At 38.2% G+C, this 21104-nt stretch overlaps 1 protein-coding gene and 1 long non-coding RNA gene across 4 annotated transcripts; one reads left to right on the top strand and one right to left on the bottom strand.

Annotated features, from left to right (window-relative positions):
- Positions 1–901: 901 nt before the first annotated feature.
- adgrg4a (adhesion G protein-coupled receptor G4a) lies at positions 902–19724 on the bottom strand. 3 transcript variants are annotated; one of them, XR_005208048.1, is made up of 30 exons: positions 19640–19724; positions 19436–19544; positions 18179–18814; positions 17327–17424; positions 17174–17232; positions 16422–16467; positions 15463–15500; positions 15190–15338; positions 14592–14651; positions 14375–14458; positions 12470–12555; positions 12310–12380; positions 12202–12229; positions 12032–12054; positions 11807–11949; positions 11595–11724; positions 10720–10826; positions 9223–9439; positions 8403–8571; positions 7185–7337; positions 5762–5896; positions 5633–5678; positions 5364–5467; positions 4954–5075; positions 4501–4769; positions 3039–3141; positions 2580–2860; positions 1657–1758; positions 1154–1528; positions 902–1116 (listed from the first exon to the last, which is right to left on the bottom strand). XR_005208048.1 is itself a non-coding variant. In XM_037779446.1 (29 exons), the coding sequence occupies exons 2-29, from the start codon at positions 19500–19502 to the stop codon at positions 1380–1382; spliced, it is 3675 nt and encodes a 1224-aa protein (XP_037635374.1). In that variant the 5' UTR covers positions 19503–19544; positions 19640–19724; the 3' UTR covers positions 1112–1379. The 3 variants fall into 3 exon arrangements, 1 of the variants encoding a protein (XP_037635374.1); XR_005208049.1 differs by having other exon boundaries at positions 19436–19547; positions 19640–19715; XM_037779446.1 differs by having other exon boundaries at positions 1112–1528.
- On the top strand, positions 2061–2291 carry LOC119493933. Its single transcript, XR_005208050.1, has 2 exons — positions 2061–2209; positions 2252–2291. It is a non-coding gene; the product is annotated as an uncharacterized LOC119493933 (long non-coding RNA).
- Positions 19725–21104: the final 1380 nt, after the last annotated feature.

The following is a 21104-nucleotide window of genomic DNA, read 5'->3' on the forward strand; positions in this document are numbered from 1 at the left end:
AATCACGAGAATGGGACGGACGTGACAAAAATGAAGAAACTAAAGTATAATGAGAAAATCAGCGTGGTTTTAGTGCTGTAGTTGTTTGCTAATTGTGTATGTTAGCAAATGATGATTTCAACTGCTGCAATATTTTATAGAGGATATCAATAGGAGAATATAATTATTTAATTTTAACACACTATGTAGTACTAACACAGTCTCACAGCAGTTCGTGAAATAGTCACAAAATTTTATCTATTTGATTCATGTACATAGACACAAATTTTCTCTTTTTTTTCCCGTGACGGCTTTCAACAACACATTTTTTGTATGTTTTCCTACGAATGTCCAGCAACACGTGTCCATTTTCGCTCCAGTCTTTTCAAAATAAAACTACTTAGTTAGGTTTAGGCAACAAAACTACTTGAACATTGGAAGCGGCCTAATTTAAGTACAGAAGTTACATGGCATATAAATCAACCTCGACTTGTGGTTTTCACACGAGACACAAACACCAGTCTCCTGAGCGAAAGTCATGTGTTTTTTGATCCACCCATCCACTACGGCCTCCTTCCCGGTTCACAATTACGTGGATTACATACAACGTGGATTGATTTCATGCTGACCATCACAAAAAAAAATTGAAATTTGTGTCTATATACACGAATCAATACACTGACTTTCATGACTGTTTCACAAACTGGTGCTTTTGATGGGTTGAAATCTTCACATAGAAAAAAGCAATCTTCAGACGCTCACCAAACATTCATATTTTATTATCATTGACATTAAGTATACTTTAAAAAAATGTCTTCAAAGGAAAATATCATGAGCAGTGAAACTTTTTAAGGTCCAAAGAAGAAGCAGACTGCAGACTGAGAGATGGTTTCATGTCTTGCAAATATATATATATAAACAGTTCTTGGTTACAGATACTGTCCTTTCCATTACATTCACATTACATTTAAATGGAAAACTCTTATAACTGCTTCCTGTGCAACATTTACTTCACTCATTACTATTAAAAGTTTTACAAACACAAAACATGTATGCTTGCATACAATGTGCACTTTACTGTACTTTGAACTGACTGTAACCTTTACTTTACTTTGAACTTACTGTTCTGACTGTAACCTTTACTGTACTTTGAACTTACTGTTCTGACTGTAACCTTATTATTATTATTATTATTATTATTATTATTATTATGGCTAATTAATGTGCAGGAGTGTCCATGTACCCATTGTATCTTGCTGAACGTGTGGTTTAGTTGATCTTTCCCTGCCCATTACAGACATGGAGCTGTTCTATTTTCTGCTATCAGTGTTTGTTTCTGCACAGTGGATCTTGAAGGCTATAGAGCTACTGTATACTGAAGGGCACATACAGAGGCCTGCTCATGCCCCCTGGTGGTGGTTTGGTGCTGATCCTGTTGAGGAGTCGGAGACCTTCCTGATGGTGGAAGTGTTGTCAGAAGCGACTGAGTCAGAGTTAACAAGATGGTTCTTTTTGCAGCGACCGCCCACTGTCACAGTGCGGCTCCAGTCTGAACACACAGTGAAAGACAGAGAGAGAGAGAAAACAATGCATAAATCATCCGTCTTGAAAATACTTCCCACTCAACCATCTGGCCACTGTGCTGCAATACGTTCCACGTCCATAAACAATATGTACCTGAGTAATCACTGAGTCTGAAACGACCGCAGCACAAGTGGATTCTCCACTGTTTCCTCACATTTTCTTTCATCAAACAGTGGAACAAAAAGACAAAAAACCCTGTAGGACAAAAGAGCAGACATTGTAGACAATTGTGAAATACTGCAACATAGACACAATAGTATTTTTGTTTTACTATTCCTTTTAGCACTTCATAGTTTCATTTTCATTTATTACCTTTAACTGCACTCTTAAAAGTGTTATTGTCTTTACATTTGTGTACCACAAATATGAAATCAGTTTAAAGGGGACCTATTATGCTTTTGTGCTTTTCCCCTTTCCTTTAGTGTGTTATATAGTTTTTTGTGAAAGTAAAGGGTCTGCAAAGTTACAAAGCCCAAAGTCCGCGCCAAAGCAAGTTACTCTCCCCCACAGAAACACTGCTCGTGAACTGCCTGAAACGCCTTGCTTGAAGTCCCGCCTTTTCTTCCGTAACGTGGTGATGTCACCAAGTAACACATCAGCATAATACCTGTCTAGCGCTTAGTTTGGCACACCCTCAAACAAAGCAGTTAGAGCGGAGCTGGAGCGGAGTCCATAGAGTTTGGTTCAGCTGACCTATCAGAGCAGACTGGGCTTTTCTGGAGGGGAAGGCGGCGCTCAAACAGAGCGTTTCAGGCCGAGGGTGAAAAGAGGTGCTGCAGCACAGCCATATTAGAAAAATAAAGCATTTTTTGAACATTAAAGCATGTAAACATGTTCTAGTAGAAACCCAAAATACAAGTAAGCACCTGAAAATGAGCATAATGGGTCCTCTTTAAAACCAAGGAGATAAACTGTAAAAATGCATGGTGGTGAATGTGAACAGTTTGAACACATGCTGAGTTAAAAATGACTCGCTCTTCTGTACCTACTTAACACCAACTGCAGCTCATATTTACCCTGAAAGGTGTTGGCGATGGTAAACAGGTACAGCAGGACCACTCTGCCCGGCCCAAATGAAAAAAAGCCCATTAACCACGTCAGGCCCAACAGGACGGTGAGACTGGCCACCGCCCTCAAGTCATAAAGAGCACTGCTGCTGTTTGTTGACCGTTTATTGGCCTTCATTTGTCTGATCTGGATCAGAACCACGATGAATACAAAGATGTTGCACAGAAGGATCAGAAGGATAAACGCCACCACCGTTACGTAGAAGAAGACGTCATTCTGAATCCAGCAGCTGGAGGAAGGGAGAGGGACGGTCATCATGTCATTTACACTGGGATTTATGATAAATGTCATCAACTACATGCTTTATTTGTTTAAGACACTGCCGAATGTCAATTGAGACATGAAGCTCCCATTACTCACCATGACTCACCCTGCTTCAACTACAGACCACTAGTGCTTGTACTTACAATTCAGCGGACTGAAACGCCAGAGTCGACTCTTCAGACACATTGCTGCCGTACGCATCTTTATCTATGGCCAGCACCAGGCTGACTATGACCAGAGGAACACCTGTGGGAACACACAAAAAAAATACTATTGAGATCAGAGTTAACTGAACATATTCACACACTGTGGCAAAGAAGAAAACAATTCCCAAATATATTTCTGGTTATGTTTTTCTCTTAAATTCCCAAACTGACAGTGTGAGGTGCTCATTTTCCTGCCATTAATAATGAAATGAGTGTTATTTTCTGTCTGTTGCAGTTTCTGTTTTTGAATTAATTCTCAAATTAAAAACAAACAAAAAATGTTTATTTAAAATAGCTGATTTCCCCTTTAAGGTTCTGCTACAACCCCTGGATCACGTCTAACTCATTGGTGATGCTTTATTTTATGGGCCTTTTTTCAATCTAATCTAATTATAGGTAAAATAGAGACTTTGTTCAATATGTACACACTTACACTTAAAGCTGCAGTCCGTAACTTTGAGCAAATCTGATAAAAAGTTATTTTTATAAAACGGTCACTATATCCTGACAGTAGTGCATGAGACAGATAATCTGAAAGAACTCATGGGCCTCTGTGTCCTCCGGTGTCCTCCGGTGCTCCTAATGGCATCTGTGAGATTTCACCGCGCCCGAGTAAAAACAATCAATCAGAGCAGCCGAGGAATTTGTGACATGTTAAAAACAGTCGAGCCAAAAACAAGCCCCGCCCACTGGCCTCATTTTACGGCTAAACAGTACACTACAAGATGTTTCTGAAAGCATTTGAGGTGAGAAATAGGAATTACAGTAACAGAAAATTGATTCATATTTGATCAGCGCTGCCTAGTTTGACCATTTGATTGGAGTTCGCGAGTTTCACCAGCAGTGCAACAGCTGCTTTAGAGACTGCTCGGCTCTGATTGGTTGTTTTTCTTCAGACGCTGTGCAGTCTTGCAAATGCCATTAGGAGCGCTACAGGAGGACACAGAGGCACATGATTTTTTTTCAGATTACTTGTCTCATGCACTACTGTCAGGATATAGTGACCATTTTATAAAAATAACTTTTTTAACGTATTTGCTCAAAGTTACCGACTGCAGCTTTAATGATATTCAAATGAATTGCTAGTTTAACCCGGAGAGGCTTGTAGTCACAGCACAGTAGATCAACTGAACGTGGAACAATTTGTCTATAAGCAAGAGATATGATAAATGAGCAATGCATAAATATTTAATTGTGTGCAAATGGAGCTTTTTTCTTTCAAGGACATTCCTATTTCCCTGTAATAAATTACATGATTCTTTCCAGGATACTTGATGGAAATCAAGATTCATAAAACCCCAGCTGCTTCATCCCAATTTATCAAAATCCACTCCTGAACCTGAATCAGCCAACTGGACTTTTTCAGCTACAGTGAGAAGCACTTCAAGTTCTGTCTTACCCCATCCTACAGCACAGAACTTGAGGATGTAGGAGGGAACGTAGATGTTGAAGACCTTGACCAGAGCGAGGTACATATGCACGGCCTCCAGGCCCATCCAGGTGAAAGAGGCCAGCAGGAAGTAGTGCATCGTTGCAGCGGTGGCAATGCACAGACTGTAGTTGGAGAAGGACGAGAGCCAGGAGCCCAGCAGGAAGAGCATGCTCAACCCCAGTAGGGCAGCTGAGAAGTTGATGAGTATTTTAGATGGGTAGTCTCGACGCAGCTTCCTGAAATGCGACACAGGGAACAACTCGGTCTGAAAGGCCTCTGGATTTCACACTGATAACAGGCAAAATTTGATTTTAAGCAGCATTGCTAATGCACGACCTCCGCTTTTCCAACACCAGTCTCCTCTAGCTGGTTATTGCAGAAAATGTGATGAGCATGATAGTGTCGCTCCGCGTGACTTACTCGAAAGCAAGGTAGGTGAGAAGAGTGATGCCCAGAAAGATGGAGGATATACCACAACCAAGATATGAGATCATTGTCAGAATCTGGCTGTCAGCTTCACTGATGGGCGTTCTGGATACATCCTGAAACACAACATACAAACAAAATCTATTGTTTGCTTGTATTTAAACCCCCCTAGTGGTAGTACCCAAACAGACACGATGGGAAGCAGAAGTTCAAGACTGTGCTGTTAAGACTCATCCCATCATAATTATTTGAAAGATAAATGGTATAATTATGAAGTGGTGTTGTGGTGTTAACATCAGCTTCTTGCATCATTAGCAACTGTCCAGATTGCACCCAGTATGTTGGTGCTTGTGGGTGTTGCTTGTTCCCTGGTTTGATTTATAAAAAGCAGACCAATGACTCACCAGGAGTACAGCGAAATGTGTGAGATGATCACAGAGACAGCTTGTCTGATACGCAGAAATACTCAGGGTGTCACAACCATTGCTGTTCCAACCACCCTGCCCACCTGCCAGACAAACATTTGATTAAAGCAGCTTATCACAAACATCTTCCTGCGTTGAGGATCTCTATTGATGTCACTGGTTCCTAAAACGTACTATGAGGCTCAATTACTGTAAATCATCTAAATCCAACTGTAAACATAAAGTATAATAAATAATGACAAACTCACCGTTTTTCTGGAAATCCCAAAACGCACATTGTACTTTGTCTTCTGACTGTAAGAACAGGGAGGTGATGATGGTTTTAGAGTGAAATACAGAACCGTTCTTCTTACTGATGAACTGTATTCATTTCTCACCTGTTTGGGTGTGTGGTGGCTGAGGGTCACCACCACTCGATCCCTTAGGTTGCTGACATCACTGTTATTGATGTTGGCAGATACTATATAGGAATTCAATTTCCAGCTGCTCTGTGTTGCATTGGAGTGTGGTTCCTGTTAAAAGTATTGTCACATTAAGAGACAGGACAAGGATAAGGTCATTGGTCAATAAAATATGCTAAAAATATCATTATTTCAGTGCCACATTTGTTTTATTGTTATTTCATAAAGGAAGAGTTTGACATTTCGCAGAGTCGTTTTCTTGCCGAGAGTTAAATGAGATATTTGATACCACTCTCATGTTTGTACGGTAAATATGAAGCTACAGGCGGTTAGCTTAGCTTAGCACAAAGACTGGAAACAGGGGGAAACAGCTAGCCTGTCTCAGTTCAAAATCCTCTAAATTAGCACATCATATCTTATTTGTTTAATCCTCACAAAAACCCAAGTGTAAAATAACTATTCTCTGCTGGTTACCTGGCAACCTCAAGGTGACGACAAAACTCCAGGAAGTCACTGCGCCCAGCCAAGAAATAGTCTGGCACATAACCCCCTGTAAACTCACAAATTGTCATTTTTACAGTTTGTTTTTTGTACGGATTAAACAGAAATAACGTGTTTTAATTACGAGCCGCTTGTAGGCGTTTTTTGTTGTCTATGTTTCCACCATAGACTATATAAAGATGGATGTCGCGTCTCCACTTCCTCCCACTGTACAGAAATTAAGCCAAAATATCTGCCATCTTGAGATTTGGACGTCATTTTTAGCCAGAGTCTGTGTAGTAGTGAGCGGGTAACCTCGATACCGCGGCTCCACCGTCCGAACCAATTACAAGCCCAGCACAGCTGCAGTTTGTCAGCGAGAGAAGCTCACAGCTGCCAATCATGACGTCTCACCCCCCCTTTTTACAGCATCATAATAACTCATTTAAATCTAACGTATCAGAAAAATTAACACTTGAACATACATCAGCGTGATAAGAACTACCTAAAATGACAGAAACCATCTCTGACATATTCAACGTGTATTTTGACGTTTTAGTTTGGCCCATGTCCCATAGGAGGCGGGCTTTATAACCTATACTGCCGCCAGCCACCAGGGGGCGATTGAGATGTTTTGGCTCACTTTTAAGGAGTTGTCATGTTGTCCATCTTATGCTGTTACAGACTACATACTGTACAGTCAATGGTTTCCTATCTCAATGATGAGCTAAGCTAACCATCTCCTGTCTGTAGCTTCATATTTATCCCACAGACGTGTGAGTGGTGTCGATCTTTTCATTTAACTCTCTGCAAGACAGCGAATAAACTTGTTTCCAAAATGTCACAAAAAGCACAATAAGAAAAATGAAAAAGAAAAGAACAAGATGACAGATAGTAACAAGCAAAGAAGATTTAATACCGGAAAAAGTTCATTTGTTCCATAGAACTGAAACTGGACTCGAGTTTTCTTTCTTTCTCCGGGAGGGAAATAGTTGTGGATTTCGTAGGGCAAAGAGATCGTTGCATTGGTGTCAGGGAACGGTTGACTCTCAAAGCTCTGGCTGACAAAAATCTGAGAAACAAAAAGGTCATGGGTCATTTCTCATCAACTGTCAATCTAAAAGCAACCGTCAATTTATTAACACTGTTTCCAGGACATTAATGCAACAGAAATAGGCCATTTTCACAGCAGCCATTTTCACATGTCACAGTAGGGTAAACACAGGTGTAATAGAGTGTCACAGCCATTCCTAACCTTGAGAATAAGACATCGTGTCCTTTAAATATTACCTGTCTAAATAAAGGTTAAATTAAAAAACAGAGCCAGCATGCACAATACCAGGGGCCTGTCCCACCTAAATGGAACAGGGCCATAATAATAATGTTATTAATTAACCTTGTGTTTACCCTGCAATGACTGTTCCGGCCTGAGAAAAGTAAACCTTTAGTTAATTCTTGCAACCACTGTGGCTGCGGCCTACGTGGTGCTGAATCTTTTTAAAACAGGTGACATTGCTTGACCTTTGAACCCTATAGGTGGCAATCTTTGTTTTCCCTGCATTCCTGGGTAGAAAGCGCATTGTGGAACTATTTTGTTGAAGCATTTACATCCGTCTTCTTTTGGAATCATTTTTTAGATGCATTGTCTCTAAGTACAGATTTTATAAGATGTCCATATTTGCGTTAATGTTTATATTTTGTGTGGATGGTTAGGTCAGGCCATGTTTTTATGTGTTATGCACTATTCATCCTTCACCATATAACCTGTCCTCTTAATGGCTTTCAGTTAGCTATATTGGTAGCCAGATATATCAGATTTATGAGGTATAAAATAGGCATGATGGGAATGTGTATGAATGAGGCTTATCCTATCATTGTTTCCTTTACTTTCTTTCTTGAGTTTTACCCCATTCTCATACTGTCAATACTAAACGGTGGTGCGTAATGAATCCATCATTCTTTGACTACAGTGTGTTGAAAGAGTCATTAAGGAAAGGGACTCTTTGATGAGGGCGGAACAATGACATATCAACATGGCTGCTGTGAAAAATGCCTGGCATTTCTTTGGCTTGTGGATATCTCACTTACTCATGAGTAAAACTTGCGGCACCCTTTACTACATATTATAGCGTCTCACCTCTGGATTCATGGTTGAAGAAATGGAGGACACACCAAAGGTGAGGCCACTGAAATCATTTCTATCTACGTTGATCATGGACAAGGCCAGAGAGGGTGCTGTTATACTGACAGTATATTCATCTTGGAAATCCATATTGTTCCCCATTTGATCTGTCAGATTAAGGACACTTTTCCCAAAGAAAAAATACAGATAGATTAACAAGAAAATAAGATTAGAGAAGACAATATTTAGAGGAAGAAGGAAGAAGTATGAGGACCTTTTACTGAAGTAAAAGTAGCAATACTACAGTGTAAAAATACTTTGTTGCAAGTAAAAGTCCTGCATTCAAAGTCTTACTTAAGTAAAAGTACAAAAATATTAGCATCAAAGTATACTTAAAGTACAAAGGTAAAAGTACTCATTATGCATTTTGATTTTAATTTTAATTATAAATAGTAATGCATGAGTCCATCACTTTAATGTTGCAGCTGGTAAAGGTGGAGCTCATTTTAAGTACGTTATGTACTGCTGGGTAACTTAACCCGTGATAATACACCATCATGTATTCGTTGATTTTTTATATTACTATTTTCTATTAATAATCTGAATATGCAAAGTAACTAGAAACTAAAGCTGTCAAATAAATGCAGTGGAGTAAATAGGACAATCTTTGCTGTCAAAATGTTGTGGAGTAAAAGCTTAAAGTAACATAAAATGAAATTCTTTAGTAAAGTACAAGTACTTCATAATTGTACTTACGTACAGTACTTGAGTTAATGTACTTAGTTACATTCTACAACTGCTCACATGCATGTGTTTTAAACAGACACACACTTACATGCTGGCCACTGGCGTGATGTCAGTTTTGGAAATCAGGATATCTGCAACAATATTGACGATGTCGGCACCAACAGCAGGTTTGATGCTGCTGATATCAACCACTTCTCTGAGCTTCTCCACCACCGTGTCCAGCTCGGAGGAAGATAGCTCTGCACTGCTACCTAACTGAGCATCCACAAGGTCCTGAATCATGTCCACCACCTCAGCCGCGTTACCTACAAAACAATACTGTCATTAATGTTTCTAGTTGTTGTTTTTGCCATGCTTTTCTGTTGTAGTTTTATTTGATTTTGATTTATGATTTACATTTTTAACGATTAATTGCACAATTGTCCATTTTTTATCTGTTCAAAATGTACCTTAAAGGGAGATTTGCCAAGTATTTAATACTCTTATCAACATGGGAGTGGGCAAATATGCTTGCTTTATGCAAGTATATGTATATATTTATTATTGGAAATCAATTAACAACACAAAACAATGACAAATATTATCCAGAAACCCTCACAGGTACTGCATTTAGCATAAATAATATGCTCAAATCATAACATGTCAAACTCCAGCCCAACAGGCAACAACAGCTGTCAGTGTGTCAGTGTGCTGACTTGACTATGACTTGCCCCAAACTGCATGTGATTATCACAAAGTGGGCATATCTGTAAAGGGGAGACTCGTGGGTACCCATAGAACCCATTTTCATTCATATATCTTGAGGTCAGAGGTCAAGGGACACCTTCATCGCCAAAATTTAGCGTAAGTTTGGAGCGTTATTTAGCCTCCTTTGCGAATAGCAAGTATGACATGGTTGGTATCAATGGTTTCTTTAGGTTTTCTAGTTTCATATGATACCAAAATCTTCACTCTAGCCTTTAAACTGAGCTCACTACGATCTAAAAATCGTAAGTTGCGTTAATGCATTAAAGAAATTAGAGACGTTAAAACGAATTTGCGTTAACGCGTTATTATTGCTCTAGATTTAACATAGTTCCAATACAGGGTATGAAACAGATGTGCTGCGCAGAGAGTTTATTTTTAATTTTCAACTCTTGTCCCTAGTTGGTCTTTTACATCTACATTGTAATTAAAATACACAGCTTTTTATATCATAAGACCACAATGCAATACAAATATGGAAATAGAATAAAATACACATCACACAGTACACCCATACCACCTGGTATTTTACAATACAACTTGCTAAAAATGGATACAGCTCTGGTTTGCTTTTAGTCAACACTTAACCTTTGTTATAAAGGACTCTATACCTGGAATTACTTTGATTTCAGTTGGTAATGTGTAGCTGACAACCCTTCATGGAGAAAGCTGATTGTCCAAATTTAGTGCTGTGATGTGTTACTCTATTGCTTTTGTCTTTGGATATATCAGGATTTAGATGGAAGGATAAAAAATAAACACGAAAGGGAAATGTTTTATTTTAGAGTATCTTTTAAAATAATATTATAAACATTGGATGGTGTGTGTCTGATGCTCTTACCGGTAGCGACAGTGATGTTGTCGAGGTCTGATATGGTTATAAACGGTTTGCAGTTCTTCATATCAGGATTAGCCCAGCTGGTCGCGTCAGTTTCAATGTCTAACTTACTAAAGAGAATCAGAGGAACAGAAACAACAGAGGAAGAAGACATTAATAATGATTTCTGGTCTGTTTATTGAACTTGACAAAGTATCAGAAAAAGGGTGATAAAAACCACCTGTCCACTGCTGATGATGTGTTTTAATCTTAATAAGCATCAACGGCTTCACTAAGAGACCATAAAACTGATTACTCATATTGTCCCTTGAGTGATATTTATATCAAATTTGGCAGCCAGAAGATTGAAGCCCTTCATTACACTAATAATTCACTTATAGGAAATTGATTTGAGCTGCAGGCTGGCACGGATCCATCAGTGTTACATGTATGTGGGTCAGAGCTTGTGTGCAGAGTGGGAGGACTGGTTGAGAACAGGACATTGTAATTGAGGGAATTTTTCTTGTCTCGCTCAGCTGTCTCTATGGAAACAGGTTGTTACGACAAAGACAAACAGGATCTGTACGAGTAAATAGAGCAATATACCAAAAAAAAAGAGATGAGTGTCGGCTCAGATGACTCAGGCTGGTGTGAATAAACCCCTGAACATTATTACACTTTGTCTCAATCGTAAATCACAATATGCGTCATTATAAAGACATTGATAATACGCTGCTTTATAATGTCAGTCAATAAATCATTTTGTACAGCACGATGGTTGCTTAAGTGTTTGGGCTGATTATTGGCTTATGTTAAGATCATATTCTTGCCCTGATAATTTCATCGTCTCCGGTCAAATATTAAATCCACTGGACGTTAAATGGAAGTTAATGTCTTACCAAAGCCTGAAGGCTCTCTCTGATTTGGGTTTTCTGCATCCCATTTCTTGGTTGACTTGTGGAAATGCTTCAGGCCAAATGTATAATCCATAGACTGTTGAAGTAGTTTCTTCTAAACAGTTTTCTGGCACTGAAAAATAAGATATACACGTTGTCAAGTCTTCTTCCATAACTGAACACATCTTTATATGTGTTGGGTAAATCCAACTTACCAATGTGCTTGATCGCCACCTCCGTAGGTTGAATAATAATGGAGTTATTTTCATACTTTGATGTCAAGGCAGCTTTAATAACAGTTTGAGTTTCTGCCGCACTGTTTACATTGTATTCTTGAACATGGAAGGTGCAGCAATATCTGCGGATGAAATATACAATTAGTTGCATATAAAACAGGAAGCTTTCTGCACCATAATTCTTCTCTTGTTTTAGTCACCTACTGTTTTTGTTGGCTGGGCGAAATCTAAAAGAAAGGAAACCAGAGAGATGTTGCGTTGAATACATCAGTTGTTACAGTGGTGTGAGATATTATTCCGAGGATTGAACTGTAAAGTGAATTTGTATCTGTTGATCTGACTTGTCTTGCTATTAAAAAGAAACACATTCTCACCATCAGTCCATTGTGCTGCTCCATGTTCCTATGAAATATCACAGATGAATAATAAGTCAACCAGAGATGCTAGTCATGCGACAATAAAGTGAATTCAATGGGACCCACCTGCCAGCGTTCTCCTTTATGAGAAGATTCAGCACAATCATGGTGTGATTCACCTCTAGCTGTTCTTTCACCTTTTGCCCAAAGAGAATAAATTCAGTTTACACATTTTTTTTTTTTATAGTAAAGGACGCTTTCATGTGCAGTTGTGTGAGTCTCATACCCATTTCTCAATAATCTCCTCTGGTTTTGTCGGGCTGCCAGTCATACTTAAGGTCAGATTAACTCTGAAGAACGTGTCTGGTCGAACTGCAGGAGTGAAAAGACAGCAGATAACACAGCGATGCATCTTTTTGCTAATACTATTTTAATACTATTATTTCAAAATATTACAAAAAAGCCAACAACAACATAAAAATGAAGCCTATTAAATAGGGCCTATTTCCTGATTCGCCCACAGCATCACCCTATAATAGCTAATAAATAGCTAGAGTTAACGTCAAGTACTTCGACCTTAAATTCATTAGGGAACGTTGGAAAGACTATTCAGGTGTTTGGGGAATAGTCTACAACATAATTATGAGAAAAACAGTTTTTCTTTTGAGTGTGATCTGCATAGCTTATAGTCTCAAAGACATAAAGCTATGCAGTTTCTGTGTGAGTGTACCAACACAATAATTGGTAATGGAATTAGCTGTGATGCAAGGGGCACCAGCTAAAGTCTTGCCTAGGGCGCTAAATTGGTTAGAGCCGGTGTTACACGGAAATCTGTGACCGCAGAGAGCCAGTAACACATAAACTCATCATTTCTGATGAAAATGTGAGTCCTCTGGGGTTCCTTTTACTTTTCTTTTACAGTTTTGTTTTGTGAATATATATTTAAATTAAAAATAATCAAATCCATTTCTGTTTTTTGATAATTTAGTTTTGTGTGTTTTCTGTCATGTATTGCACAGGTACAGTATGGTCACCATTTCTGAGGACAGACATCAGAAATGGTGACCTTGTGTTGCTGTCTGTCTGCGGTCACAGATTTCGGTGGTCACATATTTCAATGTAACACCGTCTCTGATTCGGACCATTCAAAGACAAAACCTGAATGAAATTGTCAAACATTTTACAGAAGAATAAAAAGTGGTGTTCCGTCTAGCAGCATTTGTCCTCTACAGGCTCCCTGACACAGTTTGGTCCTGCCCCCCCTCTTTAGTCTCTTCACCAATGACTGATGGCTATGAGTTAATAAACTGTTAATGACCCCAGTACCTTTGTACTTGTAATGATAGGAAATTCAGCTTTTGAATTGAACACTCAGGCGGCTGGTGGACGGCTGTGGCTCAGGAGGTTGTCCGCTAATCAGAGTCTGTGGTTCGATTCCCGGCTCCCGCAGTCTACATGTCGAAGTGTCCTTGGGCAAGATAATGAACCCCAAATTGCTCCTGTCAATGTGCGGGTGAATGTTTCTATGGCAGCCTCTGCCACCACTGTATGAATGTGTGTGTGAATGGGTGAATGCTGGCTTGTGCTGTAAAGCACTTTGAGTCGCTAAGACTATAAAAGCGCTATATAAATGCAGCCCATTTACCATTTAGGCAACAAAGACTATAAATTCTGCTCAAGTTAAATATTGACAGAGAGCTGATGGTGTTATTTTACTGATCATAATACCCGGTAATTGTGTGAAAACTGGAATCAATCAGGGCAGCGACTAAAATCATTCGAGATCCATCATAGCAAATCCAGACTAGCCTGTCTTAAAGGGACTTCTTTAGTCAGGAATTCACGTTTCCATAAATTAGATGCAACAAGTTTTTCTTCATCTCATGTGCAATTAGCACTCTTAATATAAACTGCCTCTTTGTTCCCTGCACAGCTTGGCACTTCATCTTCTCCATATTTGTAAATGTTTCTTGCTTTTATCACATTATTGTACTCTGTTCTGTGTACACAACCAGCATGTTTAATGTCTTTAAATGTCTCATTGTGTTTTTATGAATGTTGTTCATGTTTTTATGTTTAAATGCTGCCTTCCAGCAACATACATTTCCTCTTGTACAGTAGAACAGTGAAGATCTGAACTAAGAATCAAGAAGACAGACAAACATGATTCATCTGAGTTTAGTGAACTGACTGGCCGTCTCGTTGACTTCTAGAGGATCTCCTGTCGTTGACATGTTAGCGGGTCGAGCTACATGACTTTGAGTCGGACCTGTTTCTGTGAAATCAAATGACAAGACTAGATAATATCACAGCACAAAGAGATTGTCTTGAACTTGATTAAAATAAATTACATTACTTCATATTTCTGTTACTCATGAACATTGTTTTATCGTTTCTTGCATACTCACCTGATGAAGGTGCACCGGTGCTGACAGTTGGCAGTGGCTCTGACACTGGAGGGAGTAACTCTGACAGAGACCAAATAAATCATTCATTACAAAAATAGCATGATGTCTGACGGAAATCAAATTATGGAAATGTAAATTTCCTAAATAGTCGTACATATTCAGGTGTTTTTAGAAACACAGAAATGACGTGTCTGGCTCTAATGTATTTCTGCAAGTGTGCAATAACTTTTTTCATTAGTGTGGGCTATATATGCAGAATCCTTTTAATTCAGCCACTTAACAACCTCAGTGAAAGTGCATGGTAAATTGAATCAATTTAATGGATTTGTTAATGTTCATACATCAAGTGAATATTGCCAGTAAACCCCAAAGTCTTCTTGTGTCCATAAAATACAAGAACTGAACAAACATCATACAATCATATACGTACATACACTCCCAAGAGAAGCGGTCAACTTTCATGTGACATGAACATACATCCTTTTTGAAGACAATAATTATGGTCATAAAATGTGTGTTTGGTTAATGTTTGACTGATGCAGTAGTCCACTAAAACACAACAGTGAGTGCGTTTTACTCCTGTACAGACTATACGTACCCACAGGTAGTATGCTGATGCTGTTCGGGTCAGCTGTCAGGTTGAGGAAGTCGTAAGAGAAGGTGGAAGTCAGCAACGAGGCGATTCTCGCCTGAACCACTTCTACGTTAGCAGCAGGATCCACGTTCACATAGACTTCACAGTTGAAACTGGGGATATATCACAGTGGCATGCGTTAAATCTGCATTTGTTCCTTGTTTGGAGAATATCTGGCTTGTTTTGTTTATATACTGTAATTATTATAATCCTTTTCATGATTTGAATTAGTCTTACCACTTGTCACAGGTGGAGTTTGACAATGCTCTTGATCCCTGAAAACACAGATATTTTTTCACATCTTTATTAAAAGGTTTAAACACCATTGCACAATGTTAGACACTCCCTCTAGATATAAGACATACATTTCACTGGTATCAATTTATTTTTTAAATGCATTAACTTTAACTATCCTTATTGTCTAAAACAATTTTCTGTTCCTTATACGTCAAATTATTCACTAAAGTGCCCTGATCAGATCCTCTCTATTGTCCCCTTTGTAGATAAAGAAGTTGGTAAGAAAGCTTTAATGTTTTGGGCTCCTTCAGATTGGAATAAGTTACCTTTAAATATTTGTTCTCTGTCATCCTTTCACTTATTTAAAAATGTTTTTTTCACATCTTAAAACAGACCAATGCATTCAGGAATGCCATCACTGTTCCGCTCACTATTTAGAGATTGATCATTGTTCGTTTGATTGTGTTTAGTCTAAGGTTGTACTCTTCTTCTTCTTTTTCTTTTTCTTCTTCTTCTCCTTATTATTATTATTATTATTATTATTATTATTATTATTATTATTATTATTATTATTATTATTATTATTATTATTATATATGTATTATTGTTGTTTCTTTTGTCGCTGTCGTTGTGTTATATAACATTGTGTCTTGTACTGTTCTGTTTTCCATTTGTTTTATGAGTGTTTGTTTGGAGGTCATGCATCTCAAGGAGTTTATCCTGATATAATAAATTTCATTCAAAAGGTTGAACGATTTTACTTACTTAGTTACTTAACTGATTTATCTTAATATAATAATTCACAGCCACCTTGCCTCTGAACTGACCTCATGTACGTCATGTTCTCAATAAAAAAAAAAAAGCCTCTCATCTGTTTCCTATCAGCTGCTCTTTGAGGATATTGCTGTTTCATTTTCTGTGGAAAATCAAACTGCGGACTCTTAATAATAGCGCTGTACCTGAGGTGGTTGAGCAGCAGAATTATTAACCACATGGCAGGAGCGGCTGTATGGGAACACAGATAACAGAAATTACAGACAGGAATGCCGTCAAAGGTTTCAACCATGATTACAGAAGACACACACACACACACACACACACACAGCTATTCTGTCTTAATGAGAAACCAGCTGGCAGTGGTGGAAAGTAACTAAATACATTTATAAAGACTGTACTTGTACTTTACATGAATCCTTTTGTGCTACTTTATACTGTACTTCCACTACATTAATGTGACAGCTTTGGTTACTTTACAGATTACATACAAGAGAATATAACTGTATATAAAAATGGATTATTTACACAACATTATCATATGTGTCTTATTAACATGATATCAAAATTTCATTTTTAAATATCACGGTTATCGTCAATACCGGTATATCGCGACACCCCTTGCACAGTTGTAGATTAAATTGTCCAACAGTATATAAAACAGCTAAAATGTGTTCCATCAGTAATGATAATCCAATAATATATATACATATATATTATATATTATAGTATAACACTTGTTGCATTGAGTACTTTTACTTTAGATACTTTAAGTGCTTGTCACTAATAATACCTGATGGTGATATTTCCGATGCAGGACTCTTCAAATCTTTATATTGCAGTATTGCTACTTCTACTTCCTGTAAGATAAGGATCTGAGTACTTCCTCCACCACTAACAGCTGAATGGAGTGTTTTGCTAATAACAGTTGCGTTACCTTGGCGATGACACATGGATGTTATGGACGGAAATGTTGTGAGGGAAAATGTTTTCCATCTGATAAGAGATGACAAAAAGATGAACTATTTTTATCTGACTTTTTTGTTATTGTTTGACAAATTCCATTTACATATCCACACAATCTTCATACCCAGTTTCTTGTCACTTCCTCCAGTGACACTGAACATTTTCCAGGCTCCGTAGCGGGAACTATGAATGTCCACATTTTGATTTTGTAGAGTGACCATGCTAAAAAAATAAAAAAAGAGAAGAAAATGGCAGCTTTAAAGAGGACATATTTTCAGGTGCATATTTGTATTATGGGTTTCTACTAGAACATATTTACATGCTTAATGTTCAAAAACGCTTTATTCAAAGCCCAGTCTGCTCTGATTAGTCAGCTGGCCCACTCTGTTGTGATTGATCAACCGAACCAAACTTTTCTAACTAGCTTTGTTTGAGGGTGTGCCAAACTAGCTGCTAGGCAGGTATTATGCAAATGTGTTACTTGGTGACATCACCACGTTATGGAAGAAAAGGCGTGACTTCGAGCAAGGCGTTTCAGGTAGTTCAGGAGCAGTGTTTCTGGACTTTGGGCTTTGTAACTTTGCAGACCTTTTATATGCATAAAACATATATAACACAATAAAGGAAAGAAGAAAAAGCACAAAAGCATAATAATTCTCTTTCTCGACATCATGGAAAATGAGGGCATGCCCTCAATGATTCCTCTAGAAAAAAAATGTCCAAAGGAAAGTGTTAGACCTATCAACAGGTTTATGAACCTGTTACTGCTGAACTCAGGAATGTGTGCTTTACCTTTTCTTTGACCTTAAACTGTAGTTACTGAACAACAAAGTGTATTATCTGCCCACTCATTCCACTCATTCAACTCTCCCCTACCCTAGATTGCCTTGTTATGTGTGAGGAAACTCTGAGAGTAATTCATTTTTAAAAGTCTAGACAGCTCAAACTGCTGATGAAAAGGTCCTACTATATTTACCACAACGTAGGTCATTGTCAGGCTCAGGTGGACAGTGGAGGTTGTGTTTCCACTGCTGCAGGTCCCACCTCACCACGTCTCCATCTGCACAGCTCTGCTCCATCAGCTCTTCAGCGCTCCACTCTCTGGCCCACATCCTGAACAGACCAATCTCACCAAGCAGATTCGTCCCAGTCTGCGGCTGCAGCTCGCCTTCTGTGTTTACATAATGAGACACCCCCAGAGTGAGAGTGCCGTTTGGGGCCAGTTGCAGTGGTCGGGTCACGGAGCTCAGGGGGGCCTTAAGCTGACTGGTTCCATTAATGTAGATCCGCAGCCTGCGAGCTGGGCCGGACCAGGTGACACAGAAAGAGTACCATTCATGTAATTTCAAATCCCACTTCAGGCTGTGTTCTTCTCCAAAAAGCCACGCTGTCAGCTGTGTTTTTGTGCCCCTGAGTCCCAGCTCTGTGCGGATTCCCCCTGGTGCTTTGTAGTCAAAACCTGTCCATTGTGTTTCATAGGTACGACGTAAAAGCATGCATACACTCAGCTCCTCCAGGGCTGGTACCACAACATCTGGTTGTAGCTGCCACATACACGGACGACTCTTGAACGGCAGCTTCTTACCCCACAGGCTGGTACTGGCAGAGGTAGCTGATCAAGAAAAACAAGAAGATATTTCAGATCACACTAAAAAAAAAGAGCCCGACAGGCATAATGTATGCCTTCAAAGCAATCAATTATTCTCAGCTGTCCCACAAGAGGCAATACAAAAATATAAACATAATAAAAACACAATAAGACAATTGAATTTCAATTTATTTTCCACTCACTTACTTACTTACCATTATTATTATTATTATTTATTTTGACTGTTTGGCTATTTCTCCTGGCTTTAATTGAATTGAATTGATTTGAATTGAATTATTTTATTTTATTTTATTTTATTTTATTTTATTTTATTTTATTTTATTTTATTTTATTTTATTTTATTTTTATTTAATTTTCAATTCAAATATTACTTTTGGATGTATGATTATGTCAAAGCATTTTCTTTGCAGTATTCATTGGTATTTTATGATGAAACAATTTTGTATCTTGGAGAACAAAGTGGTTTAAGTGAGTCATTAAAAAAAAAAATAATAAAAAAAGACAATTGAAGACATTAAAAGTGCTGGTACTATACACACCTTTTTGTATTTACACTTATTGCTCTAAGTTATATTTTGTAATACTTTAAACATTGGTCTGATAAACATTGGTCTGAAATCTTACTTGAACCCAGAAGCTGCAGACACAGACAGATTAGAGTTAGAGAAGACAGGCTTCTGACGGAGTTCATGACAGCAAACAAAAACGCTTTCGATGTCAGTCAAGTGGTCATCTGCTGAAAGAAAAGATTTCATTTACATTTACCTTGAAATAACACAATAATTATTGACTTATCTTTATGTGGCTTAATTCAGAACTTAGACTTACCACGGTCATCTCCTTCAAATCTGAAGTTTAAGCTATTTTGTGAGAAATCAATGTCAGTTCAGAAGCTGTCTGAGCCATGAGTCTGAGTCTGCTGGCAAGCGTCACCTCATTTCTCTATAAGAGGACCTCCACGCCCTCTCCCTGCAGCTCCCCGAGTTACTCATTAATAACCGGCAATAAACCTAACTAACAAGCACGATAACGTTACAATCACGACTTCATGAAACCTTTGCAAATGTGAGTCTCTAAATTCTCCTATTGACACAATCAAGTAATTTGTGTTCAGTGTGAATGCACCTGGGTTTAGTGTCAGAGGGCCCAGAGAAAGTTTGAATGGTAATAATTATCTTAACAAGGCTTAAAGTTTACAAGAAACACTTCTGCAGGATGTTGAGAAGTGCTTGACACACACCCTTGTTTTTGTAGATTTTGATGATACGCTGTGACGTTATCAAAATGGCTTGTCTCAATACATAACAAGCTTTACATTTAGGGTTGTTATAAGCTTTCCTTTTTAATTCCATCTACAGGGATGCTTCTGAGAACTGATTCTAATTGACATTAATGGTCACAGCAGCTAAAAGCTTTAAACAAAACAATAACACCAGCAATGACACCTGGAAATCAAGGTTCTCAGAACCCAGTTATATATATATTGGGGCTGTCAATCGATTAAAATATTGAATTGTTATTAATCGCATGATTGTCCATAGTTAATCATGATTATTCCTAAATTAATCGCACATTTTTACGTGTTCATAATGCACCTTAAAGGGATATATGTCAAGTATTTAATACTCTTATCAACATGGGAGTGGGCAAATATGCTGCTTTATGCAAATATATGTATATATTTATTATTGGAAATCAATTAACAACAAAAAACAATGACAAATATTGTCCAGAAACCCTCACAGGTACTGCATTTAGCATAAAAAAATATGAATCATAACATGGCAAACTGCAGCCCAACAGGCAACAACAGCTGTCAGTGTGTCAGTGTGCTGACTTGACTATGACTTGCTCCAAACTGCATGTGATCATCATAAAGTGGGCATGTCTGTTAAGGGGAGGCTCGTGGGTACCCATAGAACCCATTTTCATTCGATTATCTTGAGGTCAAAGGTCAAAGGAACTCTTTGAAAATGGCCATGCCAGTTTTTCCTCGCCAAAGTTTAAGGAAGTAAGTTTGGAGCATTATTTAGCCTCCTTTGCGACGAGCTAGTATGACATGACAGTTGGTACCAATGTGTTCCTTAGGTTTTCTAGTTTCATATCACCAGTACCTTCACTCTAGTTTTAAAACTGAGCAACAACCTCTGAAAGATCGATTGCGTTAATGCATTAAAGAAATTAGTGTTAACTCGTTATTATCGTGTTAACTTTGACAGCCCTAATATACTGTATATATAATAAAACACCACCAAAGAAGACATGTTTCTGCTTTTACTGCGACACTTTAAGT

Source organism: Sebastes umbrosus, chromosome 9 (genome assembly GCF_015220745.1).
Source record: "Sebastes umbrosus isolate fSebUmb1 chromosome 9, fSebUmb1.pri, whole genome shotgun sequence".
NCBI lineage: Eukaryota > Metazoa > Chordata > Actinopteri > Perciformes > Sebastidae > Sebastes > Sebastes umbrosus.